The sequence below is a fragment of the Chionomys nivalis genome, chromosome 24, assembly GCF_950005125.1.
Source record: "Chionomys nivalis chromosome 24, mChiNiv1.1, whole genome shotgun sequence".
Lineage (NCBI taxonomy): Eukaryota > Metazoa > Chordata > Mammalia > Rodentia > Cricetidae > Chionomys > Chionomys nivalis.
The window spans coordinates 3375289-3389632 of record NC_080109.1 but is presented as its reverse complement, the minus strand read 5'-3'; the positions used below and the strand labels follow the sequence as shown (position 1 = coordinate 3389632).

The 14344-nt window shown below is 42.3% G+C and overlaps 1 protein-coding gene across 1 annotated transcript in view; it reads left to right on the top strand.

The window, feature by feature from the left end:
• Dchs2 (dachsous cadherin-related 2) overlaps window positions 1-14344 on the top strand; it is a 183750-nt gene that overhangs the window by 151409 nt on the left and 17997 nt on the right. Inside the window, exons 14-15 of the mRNA XM_057757346.1 lie at window positions 10914-11027; window positions 13446-13657. Coding sequence (XP_057613329.1) covers window positions 10914-11027; window positions 13446-13657 — 326 coding nt within the window. The remainder of the gene's footprint in view (window positions 1-10913; window positions 11028-13445; window positions 13658-14344) is intronic.

Below are 14344 nucleotides of genomic sequence, written 5' to 3'. Positions count from 1 at the left end.
TGAACACTGCTTTGTTTCCCAGTTTAGTTGAACTTGTAATTATTTACTTTTACTTCATTAATTTCAGTGAACACAATGACGTGTTTTATTGAGACCTGTTCATGAACATCTACCATCATATCTTGACCACATTTGCCCCCCGCAACGCTGCCCTGTCCCTCCTCTCCACTCTCACCTTCTCACCAAGCTCCTTCCTCCTCCACAATAGTTACCCTCCTGCCTTCTACTTCCAAGTAACGTGCGCATATACACACACAACACGTACATGCATGTATACATATGTAAATCTCCACAGCAGAGGGCACACAGCAGCACTCTGCCATTCTTTTCCCATGACCCTCTGGTACCTTCTCTCTGCACTCTTCCCTCGGGCGTTTCTTCCTCTCCTGCAGCTCTCCCCTCCACTTGTGTTTCGTATGTACGTGACTATCACATGTATGGATATCATTTCTATATGGATTTCACATACCAGAGGACACATGTTGCTTGTTTTTCTGAGGCTGGCTTATTTCTCTAAGGATGGTCATCTCCAGTTCATCTCATCTCCCTGCAAATGGCAGAATTTCACGCTTCTTCGTAGCTGACTAAGACACCAGTTGTATCTACGCTCTGTCTTCTTCCCTATCCATCCATGTCCATGAGTGTCTAGGCTAATTCCACACCTTGGTTGTGGTGAAGAGTAAACACCAATGAGCAAGTATCTCCAGGATATTCTGACATAGTTTCCTAGACAGCACATTGGTGTGACCTCTTTATAGGTATTCTAAACGGGAGGCAGGTGGCTGCCTGGTGGGAGGGTCAGTTGAATTTGAAGGAGTGTCTTGCCTTTCCTGTGATTTTTGCTGGTCCTGACCTCATACTGGCATCTGTCAGAATGACTCGAACTTCAGCATCCTCCTTTCTTTGTGCAAAAGGGACCTCTGTTTGCCACACTTAGTCTGTGGACTCGGTAGATTCTCCCACTCTGTAGAGAGTCCCCCGTTTTTTGATCCTGGGGCGGCTAATATTTAAGCTAAAGGATGTTTCCTAAGTATGTTGGGATCTACACAGGCAGGTTTGTCTCCTATACCTTCAAACCCTAGTGAGACCCATCTGGGGAATGTGTGACATGTACTCTTCTGGATTCTGCAGCCCTGAACGGAGGGGGTGTGGCTGTAGAGGCTGGACTTATTGACTCCAGGTTTAGGGCTATCAAACCATGGGGTTACTCTCAGGTAGTGAGGTCATCTCCTACCCTGAGGAGTGAGCTACCTTCCCTAAACACTTCACTGCCTGCGTTTTCTGCTAGCTGCCCTTTTCCTTTTGCCTGTGTGTGTGGTCCTCCCATTCTCCATCACTTTCCAACACTCTCTTAGCAAGCTCTGCTGTGTGCTTATTGCTGGTTCTTAGGTCTCTGGGATAGCTCAGTTTAGTATCTCTCTCAAAATGGTACCTGGCCAGGGCTCATGGAGCTATGGAAATTGACAAAATGGAATTCTTCTCTTGCCAGAGAAGTGCCCAGAACTCTTGCCTGGATTTGAGGCTTACAATAGTTGAGGGCCTGCCTGTGAGGAACATTGCTGTTCTCTTTACCTGGCCACGCCCATCAGGCCTCTGCCTCCCCTCCCCATGCAGAGGGGCCTCACAGCCAGAGCCTTGTGCTTCTTTTTTTTAATTGATTTTTATCAATTAAATTTGAGCTCTACATTTTCTCTGCACCACTCCCTGCCTCTCCCCTCCCCCCTTCAACCCTCCCCCAAGGTCCCCATGCTCCTAATTTACTCAGGAGATCTTGTCTTTTTTTACTTTCTACTTCCCATGTAGATTAGATCTATGTAAGTCTCTCTTAGTGTCCTCATTGTTGTCTAAGTTCTCTGGGATTGTGGTTTGTAGGCTGCCTTTTTTTTTTTTTTTTTTTTTTTGCTTTTTAAACGTAGAGCCTTGTGCTTCTTATGTTTCCCAGATCCCTCTTCAGCTTCTCCACACCCCTCTTCTGTCCTATCACTCTGTTTATGAATTTCAGTGCTCTTCCTCTCTTCCTTTCTTTGGAATGGAGCATTTCCCCCCATACCAACTCTTTGCACAGCACAGAGGCAACTCCTAAAGTGATGTCGCACCCGGAAGCCCCAGGCTTTTTCAAAAGTTAGGAATAAACCACTTGGTTACTCACAATGGTTAAATCCACTAAATGGTAAAACAGGCTTCCAGAAGGCAGCTTTCTTGTTGCTTCTGTTTGCCTTCTAACACTGTGGCTCTCTTGATGAGGATGAGTCAACACTGTCGTCCTCAGTGTGGGCTTTTCAAAACTGCATGCATTTCTACGAATTACCCTGGGGTGGAAAATTGGCATTATGAATTATTTTGAGACCCTGGCTAAACGTTAAGTGAGTAGTCAGACTTTGGAAAACTTGAAACAATATTGAAACATGAAGACACATGGGGGCAAGCTGACTAGTGAAATATACTTAATATTGTAAAATAAGTAACCTACTTAGATCTTGATATTTTGGAGGAGAAAACTGTCTTCCAGCACTTTGGCAGGAGATCCAGTGGGCCGCTGTTCTCCATCAGCTGGGCAGTGTGGAAATGTGACAACACATTATTGAAGCAGTGCGGGTGAGCCTGTCACGGCTCCACCGCGCACGATGAGTGAGTTCCAGCTCCACGAAGTGGAAGCGGTAATGAATTCCTCACGTGGATGCTGCAAGGATTAGATTAAGCTGTAGGAGGGTACCAGTCATCACTTCAGTTGTTACTGTGGCGATTTTCCTTCTGTCTTTAATCTCAACATGAAGTTTATAAAGCTAGCAGGGTTTAAGTTCTAACTAGAGCAAGGAGCTATTACATAATGGTTGTATAATCACCATGAAGTGTCTGTAGTTTTGAAAGCCCTGGCATCTGGTTCATTTTCTGTACAAACTAGATAAGAATTGTACTTCCTAAGGAAATAAATTATGCCATTAGCATTAGAGTAGGTAACACTATGTCCCTGGGGACTTTGGAATGCCTGTGGCAATGGAGGGAAGAAACAAATCTATTCTATTATTCCACTATTTGGGACCAGTGTTGCATTTGAGATGAATTCTATAGGAATGAGGACATTCTAGGTAGTCCTGACTTCTCTGTCCATTTCCCCCAGGACCCTGCCAACTTCAGGTCCTCTTTTTAAATTTTGATTTCTTTTATTATCATTATTAGTTTTAACCCACTGAGTCCAATGAACACTGCCCATATATGCATGGGTATAAGGTTATCCACTGGGGCACCCCCTCCAGAGATAAGTGACTCCCTGCCTTCAGCAGCCATTAATTACTAGTAGCTTCTTAGTTAGGGGTGGGGCCTCAGTAGCCCCTTCCTCATCCATGCTGGAATTATTTTTATGAGTATGAGTATTTTGCCTGCATGTATATATTGCACCACACATGTGCAGCGTGTGTCCGTGGACTCTAGAAAAGGGTGACAAATCCCTGGAACTAGGGTAACAAGCAGCTTTAAGTGTTGGCAATCAAACCTTGGTCTTCTGCATGAACAGCAAGGGCTCTCAACCACAGAGCCACCTTCCTCAGTCCCCTGTGGTGGGATTTTGAACTGGCTTGATCACGCAAAAGTAGCCTCAGCTGGGTGGTGTTGGTGTGTGCTTTTAATCCCTGCATTTGGGAGGCAGAGTCAGGTGGATCTTTATGAGTTCAAGGCCAGCCTGGTGTAAAAGAGTTCCAGCACAGTTAGGACTGTTACACAGAGAAACCCTGTCTCAAAAACAAACAAACAAACAAACAAAAAACCATCCAACCAAACAAACAAAACCTCCAGCCAAAACAAAAACAAGTAAACAAAAAAGGGCAAAGGTAGCCTCATTGAGTGAGACTTCTCAGACTGTGAAAGAGATGCACACATACACCATGTGCCGGGTTCTACGTACGAAGAAGAGTTGCCCCGTTGACACGACTAGGTTTCTTCTTTCTAGGAATAAAGACATCGGCAGCCAAATTGTAACCAAGGAGTTGTTTGTCAATCCTCCCCAATTAAGACCAGGGTGTAAGATGAGTGCTGAGTGCCATCCGCCCTTCCTAGCTCTGCCAAGCTGGATTTAGTGAGGCTGCGTTGGTTCCTGTGCCTCCACCGTGTACCAGTTTCCATTCCTTTCCTCCCCTCGCTCCTTGACCTCCCAAAGTTTCTGCCCTGGAGACAGTAGGTTGTTGTTGTTGATTCTCAAGAGCTGGTCTTATCTAACTCAGTTCTGAAGTGTCACACTTTTAAAAAAAGATAAGAAACAGGACTATAGTTGAACAATATTAATATATCTTCACAATAGTTTTCTTCTGTGTTGTCTCTGCCTTTCCTACGAGCAGAATCCACATAGTGTGGAAAGCATCAGGGTTGATATGGCAGAAATACAAAGAAATCATATTCTGTCTTTTACAGACAGAGTAAGTGGTCCCAATGATAAGGAAAAGGTTCACAAGGAAGTCTGCTGTGTGGAAAGAAGGGAAACACCCCTGGTTCTGGAGCAGGAAGGAGTGGCAGAGAGGCCACCTCAGAAAACCTTGCGCTCAGGTTGGCACTCTACTTGAGGCTAGAATCCAGGAGGATCAACCTTTTAAAGGAAAAGCTACACACACAGGTCACTTTGGAATGCTGATGAAGTCACTGCCTGGTCCAGTGGGACCTTTGCAAAATCAGGCCAAAGGACAACGATAAAAGAGGCAACGAGGAGGGTTAATCTCAAGTCAAAGTACTTGAAACGGACAACAACGTCAAAACCTACTTGAAAATGGAGGAGTTTATTTGGGTTCATGATTATAGGGGTTTCAATCCATGGTCATTTGACCCCGTTACTTTGGGCCCATGGTGAGGCAGAATATCATGGTTGGGACTGTGTGGTAGAGCAAAGTTGATCACTCACGGTGTTTAAGAGGGAATGAGGAGAGAGAGGAGGGAGAAGGAGGAGGAGCTGGAGGAGCAGGAACAGGAAAAGGGAGGGGAGGGAAGAGGAGAGGCCACAGACAAAATGTAGCTGTCCAAAGAACAATGATCTATTTTATCCAATAATGTCCTACCTCCTACAACTTCTACAAACCACACCCCACCCCACCCTAAGCAATAGTCAAAACCAACTCATGGTCTAATCCTTCCAAACTCCTCATCCCCCAAACCTGCTGCGTCGGAGACTGACCTTTTAACACATGAGGGGCTTGGACACTTCAAATCCAGACTTTAACAACAGTGGTACCCATGAGAAATACTAGATCAGTCACTACAATAAGCTACCATTTTGTAGTGAACAACTGCATAGCTGTGTTGCTGTTGAATATGGGATTGTCACTCTACTCTAGACACGCTGACCCACTGCGGGACCCCGTCCTGCTGTTGATAACGCCCCTGGCTGTGTTCTGTCACCGCCTGCACCACACTCTCTCTTCTGAGTACCCCATACTCAATTTCCTGAAGATGCTCTAATATCTACTTCCTCTGTTCTTTTAGAAGACAGTTTGGTGTATTTGGAAATGCCCAAAGATTCTCTATTACCATTAGTTTTAAGAGTAAGACATGCCATGAAAGCATAGCAAGAACTAGCCGGGAGATGCTTCCAACTGTAGCTCCAAGCAAGAACAGTCATATTGAAATAATACAAAATATTTTATTTCACCACAGATAAGCCCTTCCCCAATTTATCATAGCTCAGCATGCATGCCAGCAAACATCCAGATAGAAAAATCAAGATTACAAGCTCCTGGGAAAAAGACAAACAAACTTCCAGACTTTTCTAATATAAGCACAAACCTAAAGAAGACATCAGCAGAAAAGGTTCGTGAAGTTCCCAGAATCTTCAGCCATGTGGATTGGCCAAGCTCTCCTCCTGTACAAACCAGTTAATGAAGACTAGAAACTGTGGCTGCTTTTCAGATACACACATCCTACACACACACACACACATCCTACACACACAACATAAGGCATACAAAAAATATGGCACAAACAAAAGAATAAAATAAAGAATTTATGTAATTATTCTAAAGAAATTCAATCAATGCGTCCCAAGAAAACATAACGAGATAGCTAAATAAAATCAGTAAGGTATGCACTGAAGCACAATTAATAAAAATTCAGGGTCAGAAACTGGGGTTCAACTTGAAGATCTGAAAAGTAAAACAGCCAGTCAATGGCTCTTACCTCAAGCTCAGTCTGAAGTGGTGATCCCGCCTCCCAGAATCTCAGAAAGACACTGTATTGAGAGCTGTTTCCTCCCGTTTTAGAATCCTCTCCAGGGCTGGGATTTAAGGCATTAAAGGCGTGCACTGCTGTGATTAAAAGTGTGCACCGCCAAGTTTCTATGGCATCTAGCGTGGCTACTGGGATTAAAGGTGCATGTCATTGTGGCTACTGGGTTTAGGGCTAAAGGCGTGTGTTACCGTAACCTGCTGTCAGGCTGACCGGTGGGACTGTTTTTCTCTCAGATCTTCAGGCAGTCTTTATTTAGTAAAATGCAATTGAAATGCCACTACAATGCATAAAGAAAATTAGATTATCTATAAAGAATTATTAATAAAAAATAACCAAACAGAAACTTTAGTGCTTAAGAATACTACAACTGAATTGCAAAATTTACCAGGGAAATTTAACAACCGATTTGATAAAGCTGAAACTTGGTGGACTTGAAGGTTGAGCTATTTGGTAGTCAGTAGGAACAAAATGATAAAGGGATTTAGAAAACTACAAAAGAATTTTTGGGTTACCATCAAGTGAAACAATGTATTTATTAAATACTTGCAAAAAGAGAGAAAGAAGACAAAATGCAGAGGACTCCTTCAAAGAAACAATGGTCACGAACTCTACAAATCTGAAGATGGAACTAGAAAGACAAATGTGAGAAGCTCACAGAACAGATCTAGAGTGAACCCAGAAGGCTTCATGGAAAATCCATTAAAATCAGACCGTCAAACACTAAAACAAGGAACTCCAAAGAGTCCCAAGAGACTAGGGATGTGTCCTCACAAAGGGCTCTCAGAACAATGATGCCTTTCCTCAGAGGCAACAAAAGTCAGAATGAACCAAAGCACACACTCAAGATGTCGAAAGCAAATAATTGAAATTGCCAATAAAAAATACTGAAGCTGACAAAGCTGTTCTTTATAAAAGAACCATTTGGAATACCAGTTTCAAGTCAGTCATCAATAATATTTTTAAGAATAATTTATATGCTTAGGAATAATGAACAGTACTCAAAAACGTTCATGCACAAGTTGTATGTGATTTTTCATAGTTGCTTAGTTATTGTCATAATTATTGATCTTTGCACTCATGTAGCAATTATGAGCATTGTAAGAATTACTTACTTGTAGCCCGGTAGTGGTGGCGCATGCCTTTAATCCCAGCACTCGGGACACAGAGGTAGGTAAGTCTCTGTGAGTCCGAGGCCAGCCTGATCTACAAGAGCTAGTTTCAGGACAGGCTCCAAAGCTACAGAGAAATTGTCTCAAAAAACAAAAAAACAAAACAAAAAAAAGAAGTGTATATTTGTGTTTCCAAATTGAAAGTTCATAGCTGCAGTGGTGCTGTGGGTAGGGTTGGGCTTTTTAATGTAAATTATGTAAAGAAGAGGAAAATAAGACTATTAAATATATTACACTTTTTGTTTAATTATCCCTCATAAATGTCTGAAAATGCAAAAGATAGGTTATTATATATATTATATATATTATTATCTTTATGTCCTCATTGGAACTGAAAGTTCTTTGTTAATTCTCATATCTTGCCATTTCTACCTTAATGTGCTATGCATGGTGATTTAAGTTTTACCTGTGTGCCCAGATAGAAAGACACATTAAAAATGTGGGCGTAGGCCGGGTGGTGGTGGCGCATGCCTTTAATCCCAGCACTCGGGAGGCAGAGGCAGGCGGTTCTCTGTGAGTTCGAGACCAGCCTGGTCTACAAGAGCTAGTTCCAGACAGGAACCAAAAGCTACGGAGAAACCCTGTCTCGAAAAATCAAAAAAAAAAAAAAAAAAAAAAAGTGGGCGTATGCAGGATCTGGGAAGGAACCTTTACTCATTTCCTCTCTATTAGTGATGTTTCAGATTTAAACTTTGTCAGAGAAAGAAAATTCATGAGCATTTGTAGATCTCTGCTGACTTTAGCATCTACTTTGAAGAGTTTTTGTTAAATGAAATTGCTCTGGGTTTCAATTCCATTTGACATTATAAACATTTGATTTGCAACAAAATGGGATTTTTTTGTTCTACATAAGAGGGGCTGTAGTGATATTTTCCAGTTCTGTACTCAACATTGTTCTTTTATGCACAAGAAATGTCCTTATTTTATTTTATAACTAGGCATGGAAAAAACATCCTCACCTGAGGAGAAATAAAGACTATCAGAAAGGATTGAACATTTTTCCTACATAGTGATTTGTCTCTGACTGACAGCCTCAGGAACATGTAGCAACACAGTTGCAATAAAATTTCCTCTGTCGAAAAATAAGTTGTGTAAGGAAGGACAGACCTGTGATTGACACTGTAGATGAAGGATGCTGCAGTGTGTGTGTGCACGCATGCCCATCAGTTTATAGAAAACATAGGCATTGTGCAGGAGTCATGTGTCTCTTGTGGTGTAGAACAGTAAGCACGATTTATGATGCAATTGGAGCATTCTTAACACTTGTAGCAACCTGATGTTACCACCATTATTCTATTTGTTTCCTTGTTGCTGGATGGCTTTGCAAGTGGTTTGGAAAGGACAGGGGTTTGGAAATCTAGATGAATGAGGTTTAAAGTTTGTCAGCCTTTCTGTTAAGTGTAACATTTCTAATGAAGAGTGATTCAGTCTGTCCTGGTGGCAGAGGCCTGTGAATCCCAGCCACCAGGGAGTCTGAGGCCAAAGGGTCAGAAGGTCTACAGAGCTGCAGACTTCAGAGTCAACCTGGGTAACTTAGTGGTGCTCTGTCTCGGAATCACCAAGGTCAGGGAGCGGAGGGGGGGAGGGGGGAATGTAGTGCAGTGTTCCCAGAATGCTTTGCCTTGTTTCAGTGTTCCCAGAATGCTTGGCCTTGTTTGTGTGAAACTCTGTTTGGTTTCCCAGACACCACCACCCCCACCCCCATAGCATATCCATAAAAGAAGAATTGTATATTCTATCTGGATTTTCTGTGAGTTCTTACTGAAGTTCTGATCTTACAAATCATCTCACGGTCTCTGGTATTTATAAAATAGACACAACTGACTGTTAAGTATTAAGGGGTTTCTAGGTGGAAATTCTGTCAATTCCCAGATCTTTTGTGTTTTCTATTCTTTTCAGAAAAAAAATACATTTATTTATTTTAAGGACTGGGAGCAGGAACATACATGTAAGGATGGTGGGGGACACAAATGCCCAGCACGTGTGGAGGTCAGAGGACAGCTTTCCGGGGTCAGTTCTTTCCTCCCAAGTGTGCATTATGGGGATAAGTTCAGTCTTCTGCAGAGCCGTCTCTCCAGACCTCAGGAAAATATTTTAAGAATCTAAGAGGAAAATCAATTTACCCTAATTTATTTATCTTTTTCACTGGTGCTGCCACCAAGGTGGGTTTCAAGTCAAGTCTCTTATGTCTGTGCCTCTGGAGTCCTGTGCCCTAAGGTAGGGACCAGCATTTGTCCCAGTTAGGAGACTGTGGTTCTGCTTCTCTTGCTGTCCCCTTTGTCCTCCCTCTTCCCATATACTTTAAGCACTTATAAAAAATTCAAGTGTTGATACATAGAAAAACAAGCACTTATAAAAAATTCAAGTGTTGATACATAGAAAAACAGGCTTTGTTTTTAAAAATTATGCTTGACTAAAGATATCCAATACTGTTGATTTATAAATATAAGAAATTTAAAATATATTTAGGAGCTAGAGACATATTTCTTGGTGGGTGAAGTGCTTGCTGGGCCAGCATAAGGATCTAGCACCCAGGTGGAATGCTGGCCAGTGTGACACCCTGAAACCAGCACTGGGGGACTGATGGGAGGATCCCAGGGGCTCGCTGACTAGCCAGACTGGGTCATCCGTGAGTTTGGGGTTCAATGTGAGACCCCATCTCAAAAAAAATGAAGCATAGGGCAGTAGCGTAGGACACACAATGCTGATCACTGGCCCTCTGGCACACACTTCTCCCCACAAATATATTATTTTTAATTGTATTTATACACACACACACACACACATATATATACATATATATGAGGCACAACATAATGATTTTCAACATGCACATGGTATGTGACAATTAGGATACTTAACATTCCCATCTCCCTAAACTTTAAAAAATGTTTGATTAACACATATTGATTATACCTATTTCTGAGATCAGAGATGCAGTGTGATAGCCAATACATGCATGCAATATATACAGGTCAAACCAGGGTAATTAACATTCATGTCATATTGTTATTATTTAATATATAAAATCTTTAAAGAAAAAAACTGATATAGAGTTCTAGAAATGTATATGATACAAACATATAGAAAAAAATCCTTTCTTGCCATGGAACTCTGTTCAGTCTAGTACGTAAAATGGAATAGATTGATAAACCAGTCACCGAAGAGCAACTGGAACTCTCAACTATCTCTCCAGCCAATTATTGGTAATAGCCTTTTTGAATAAGCCAATCATAATAGTTAAAGAACAACCCCCAGACACCCGTTCCTTCTGTGGTTTTTCCCTTTAAAAATAGCCTGTACCAGACATTCAGGGTCTTCTAGCCTCCTGACTGCTGGAAGACCCTGTCATGACAGAATTAATAAAATCCTCATGCTTTTACATCAGCTGTGAAATGAGAGATGGTCTCTTGGGGTGACTCCTCCTCCTTGGTGATTGGACGCTAGGGTCCAACAAGACAAGAGTAGGCAGATAATACCTACTGTTTGCTCTCACACTTCTGTGAAGTTTTCTAATGCTCTTTATTTAAACTAACTTTACAGGTACTTCTGTTGTGACTGTAAAGGCTTCTGCTCCTGCATCAATCCCAGACCCCATTAAATATTCCATTTTTAGCGGGAATGAAGATGGAGTATTTTCCCTGGGCTCCACCTCAGGTACTCCCTCTCTACCGTACGATGACTCTATTTTCTCTTTAACTCGACAATATTACCACTTGCCAGGGTTGGGGTGTGGGGATTAGGACTATAAGTAAAGAAAACATAGGATAGTGCCCAGAAGAAGTTCCAGTGAGTACTGAAATTGCCTATGGTTAATTTCAATTGCCTAAAATACCTTGACCCCCAAGAGGTAGGAGTAAGATAGAAAACTGCATTAACATGATACAAGAAATGAATAGGCCAGTTGAAAGTCATGGGCGACATTCACAGTTAAACAATCTGTTGCTAGAACAAAACAAATCACCAAGTCACGCTCACACCCTGGACCAAAACATTCAGGGTGGAATCCAATGTTATCCCCTTAAAGGAACTGGAACCTTAGTTGGATCCTTAAACTTTTGTTTGAGGTAGGAAGAGATCTACTTCTCTATTCCTGTAGCACAAGGGCTGTCTATTAGCCACACCTGTTGACAATAACCTTGAGAGAGCAGAACTCTTCTCTGAATCTCGGTGGGACCTTTGGGGTAGAAACACAATCACCTTTAAGGAATAGAGGGAACTTCCAACTCTCTGACCTTTGGTCAAGGTGAAAATAGGCTCACATTTTTGGGCCTCCACACCTCTAAATATACTACCTTACTGGATGCCAGGTTTGGTGTGCACACCTTTAATCCCAGCACTTAGGAAGCAGAGGCAAGTGAATCTCTGTGAGTTTCAGGGCAGGCTGGTCTTATGTAGTGGAGAGATCTTGTCTCAAACAAACAATCAGAACAAAACAGCAAAAATAAATCAAAACAAAAACCCTTAGTGGATCAGGAAGCGACCCTGGATCCCTTCCCTTTCTGGTCAGTTTCTTCCATCCCTTACTTCCTGTTTCCTCCTTCCTATACTGTGGTCAGAAATTTGTATAAACTGTAGAGTGACTAAATCAAGGAAATTATCATGTGGCTTTTGTTACATTATCATTAAAATTGTGCTCAAGAGTAGTTAGCATAGATTTTCTGAAAGTGTGAATTATAAAATGGAAAACTAGTATGAATGATAAATCAGTAAAAATGATCTCTTAAAAGTCACTTTCCTTAAGGATAAAAATGAGATGAGCTTCTGATCCATAGTTCCAAATGAAAGGTTTACTTTTGTGCATAAATTACGAGTCACTTTGGATTAAAAGCACTCATTACAGTCACTCTTACTGCCCATCACAAAACGCCCCAAGTGAGAGTCACACTATATACTGCATACTGTCAAGAGGGATTGATCACACTGTATATTGTCAAGTAGTGTGGGTTGTGAAAGTAATGAATCAAATCTGGTGTCAAAAATGACAGTGCATTCGTGTCATTTTAAATTAGGTAGTAGAAGGGATGGAGGTAGAGATGGCACAGAAATTGAGAACATGCACTGCTCTTCCAGAGGCCTTGGAGTTAGCGTCTCAGCACCCATTCTGGGCATCTCCTAACTTCCTGTAACTCCAGCTCCAGGAGATAGAACAATCTCAGTCTGTCCTCTGTGGATGCTGCATTCGTGTGCACATACACACACGGACACACATATGCACAGTAAAAGTTCGTATACAGAATCTAGATTCCTTCAGAATTGCAATGCATGTACCAGAAAATCCCCGTTTCTAGGCTTCTTCATGGCTCTTTTATTGGCCTGTATTATTATCACATAATCCCACAACAGATAGACAGAGTAGAAATCACACAGAGGAATTTATTATTTGGGGCAAGAACTTGAGCTGTGACATCATCCCCCAAGGTCGGTTTCTGTAACCTGGTTCTGTATTTTCTATGAGGGTATAAGAGTACTAAGTACTGAAGTACTGAGTACTGAATGCCATGAGCTAAGTACTGGGAATATGGTGCTCAGGGGTCAGGGAGCAGTGCCTACTGTATAGTCCACAACCAAGGAAAAAGAGCCAGACTGGAGCAAGTAGGCAGAGAATGTGCAGTTGTCCAAACACAGAAGCTTCAGATGGATGCATCCTCGCCTGAAAGAGGGAAGTGGAAATTGACAAGCAAGACTGAGGTAGGGACAGGCCTGAATCAGCGTATCCCTGTCAATTAAAGCCGCTCACCTTTCTCACACTGCAGAAATCCACCGAGTGGTTCTATGCCGGGGAACGGCGGCTTCCTTAGTTCAGGTCCCCCAGTGAGTGAATAAATAGATGGATTTTATTTTTTAAAAAAGAAATGTTTAAAATGTAAATGAATGTAAATATTAAGAGAAAAGGATGATTTAAGAGAAAACTTCAAGATTATAGACAGTTTCCTATCAGTGTTGGAAATCTGAAAATATCCACAGATCACAACTTTTTCCATAATGGCCCTGGTCAGAACACATGACTTAATAATGTTTTGAGATATTTTAAAATAACATCATCATATATTTCCACCTTGGGAATAAAACCAGGAGAACTCACTGTAGAAGAGCCAAAGTTCCTTGATTTTGAAGTCAGGAGCGAGGCACAGCTCCTCATTCTCGCTGAGAGCGATGGGCACAGAGCCTTCACCACGGTAGCAGTTTCCATCCAGGATATGAACGATCATGCCCCACGCTTCACACAAAGTGTGTACCGAGCATCAGTCTCTGAAGGCCGACTCTACAATGCTCACGTCATACAGGTAACAGAAAGTGTGTGCGTGTGTGCGTGCGTGTGCGTGTGTGTGTGCATGCATGTGCGTGCATGTGTGCACGTGTGTGTGTGTGTGTGCGTGTGATACTAATCAATGTATGTCAGAGTACTTATGACCTTTTACTAAGAAGCAATCCAGTTTTCTCAGTCTCCAGGATATCTTCAATGTTTTATAGGTTTATTAGTCCTTAGACTGCAGAAAGTCTGAAATTTCTTTGCTTACTCTTCTTCATTGATCCTGTGCTCAGTTCTCAGCCGCCGGCTTCTCCAGGGACTCCCCAAGCACTGGCAAAGACTCTGGAGGTCATAAAACTGGCTTGAATCCCAGGTGAAGACAGAGGCTCAGTGGAGCTCATTCCTATGATGGTGACAGCTCAGGCTGAGGCTCCCAGGGTCACTTCTGCTCCTGTGTTTACTAGGGTGCTGTTGTTCTGACACCTACTCTGGGGAAATTACCCCATGAAGCTGTGTTGACATCACACTAATGTGCTGAGACCCACCTGGAGAGTCTGCTCCTGTAAGATGTTTAAATACACAACCCCAGGGGACACAACAGACTTCTTTGTTCTTGCTTGGAAACTAGTTCCTCTGCCTGGTGATCTCAAAGACTGCTGTGGCCCTTCCATTCCACTGAGCTAGTTGGAATGCCCTCCTGATGAGGTCCAGGTATTCCTCA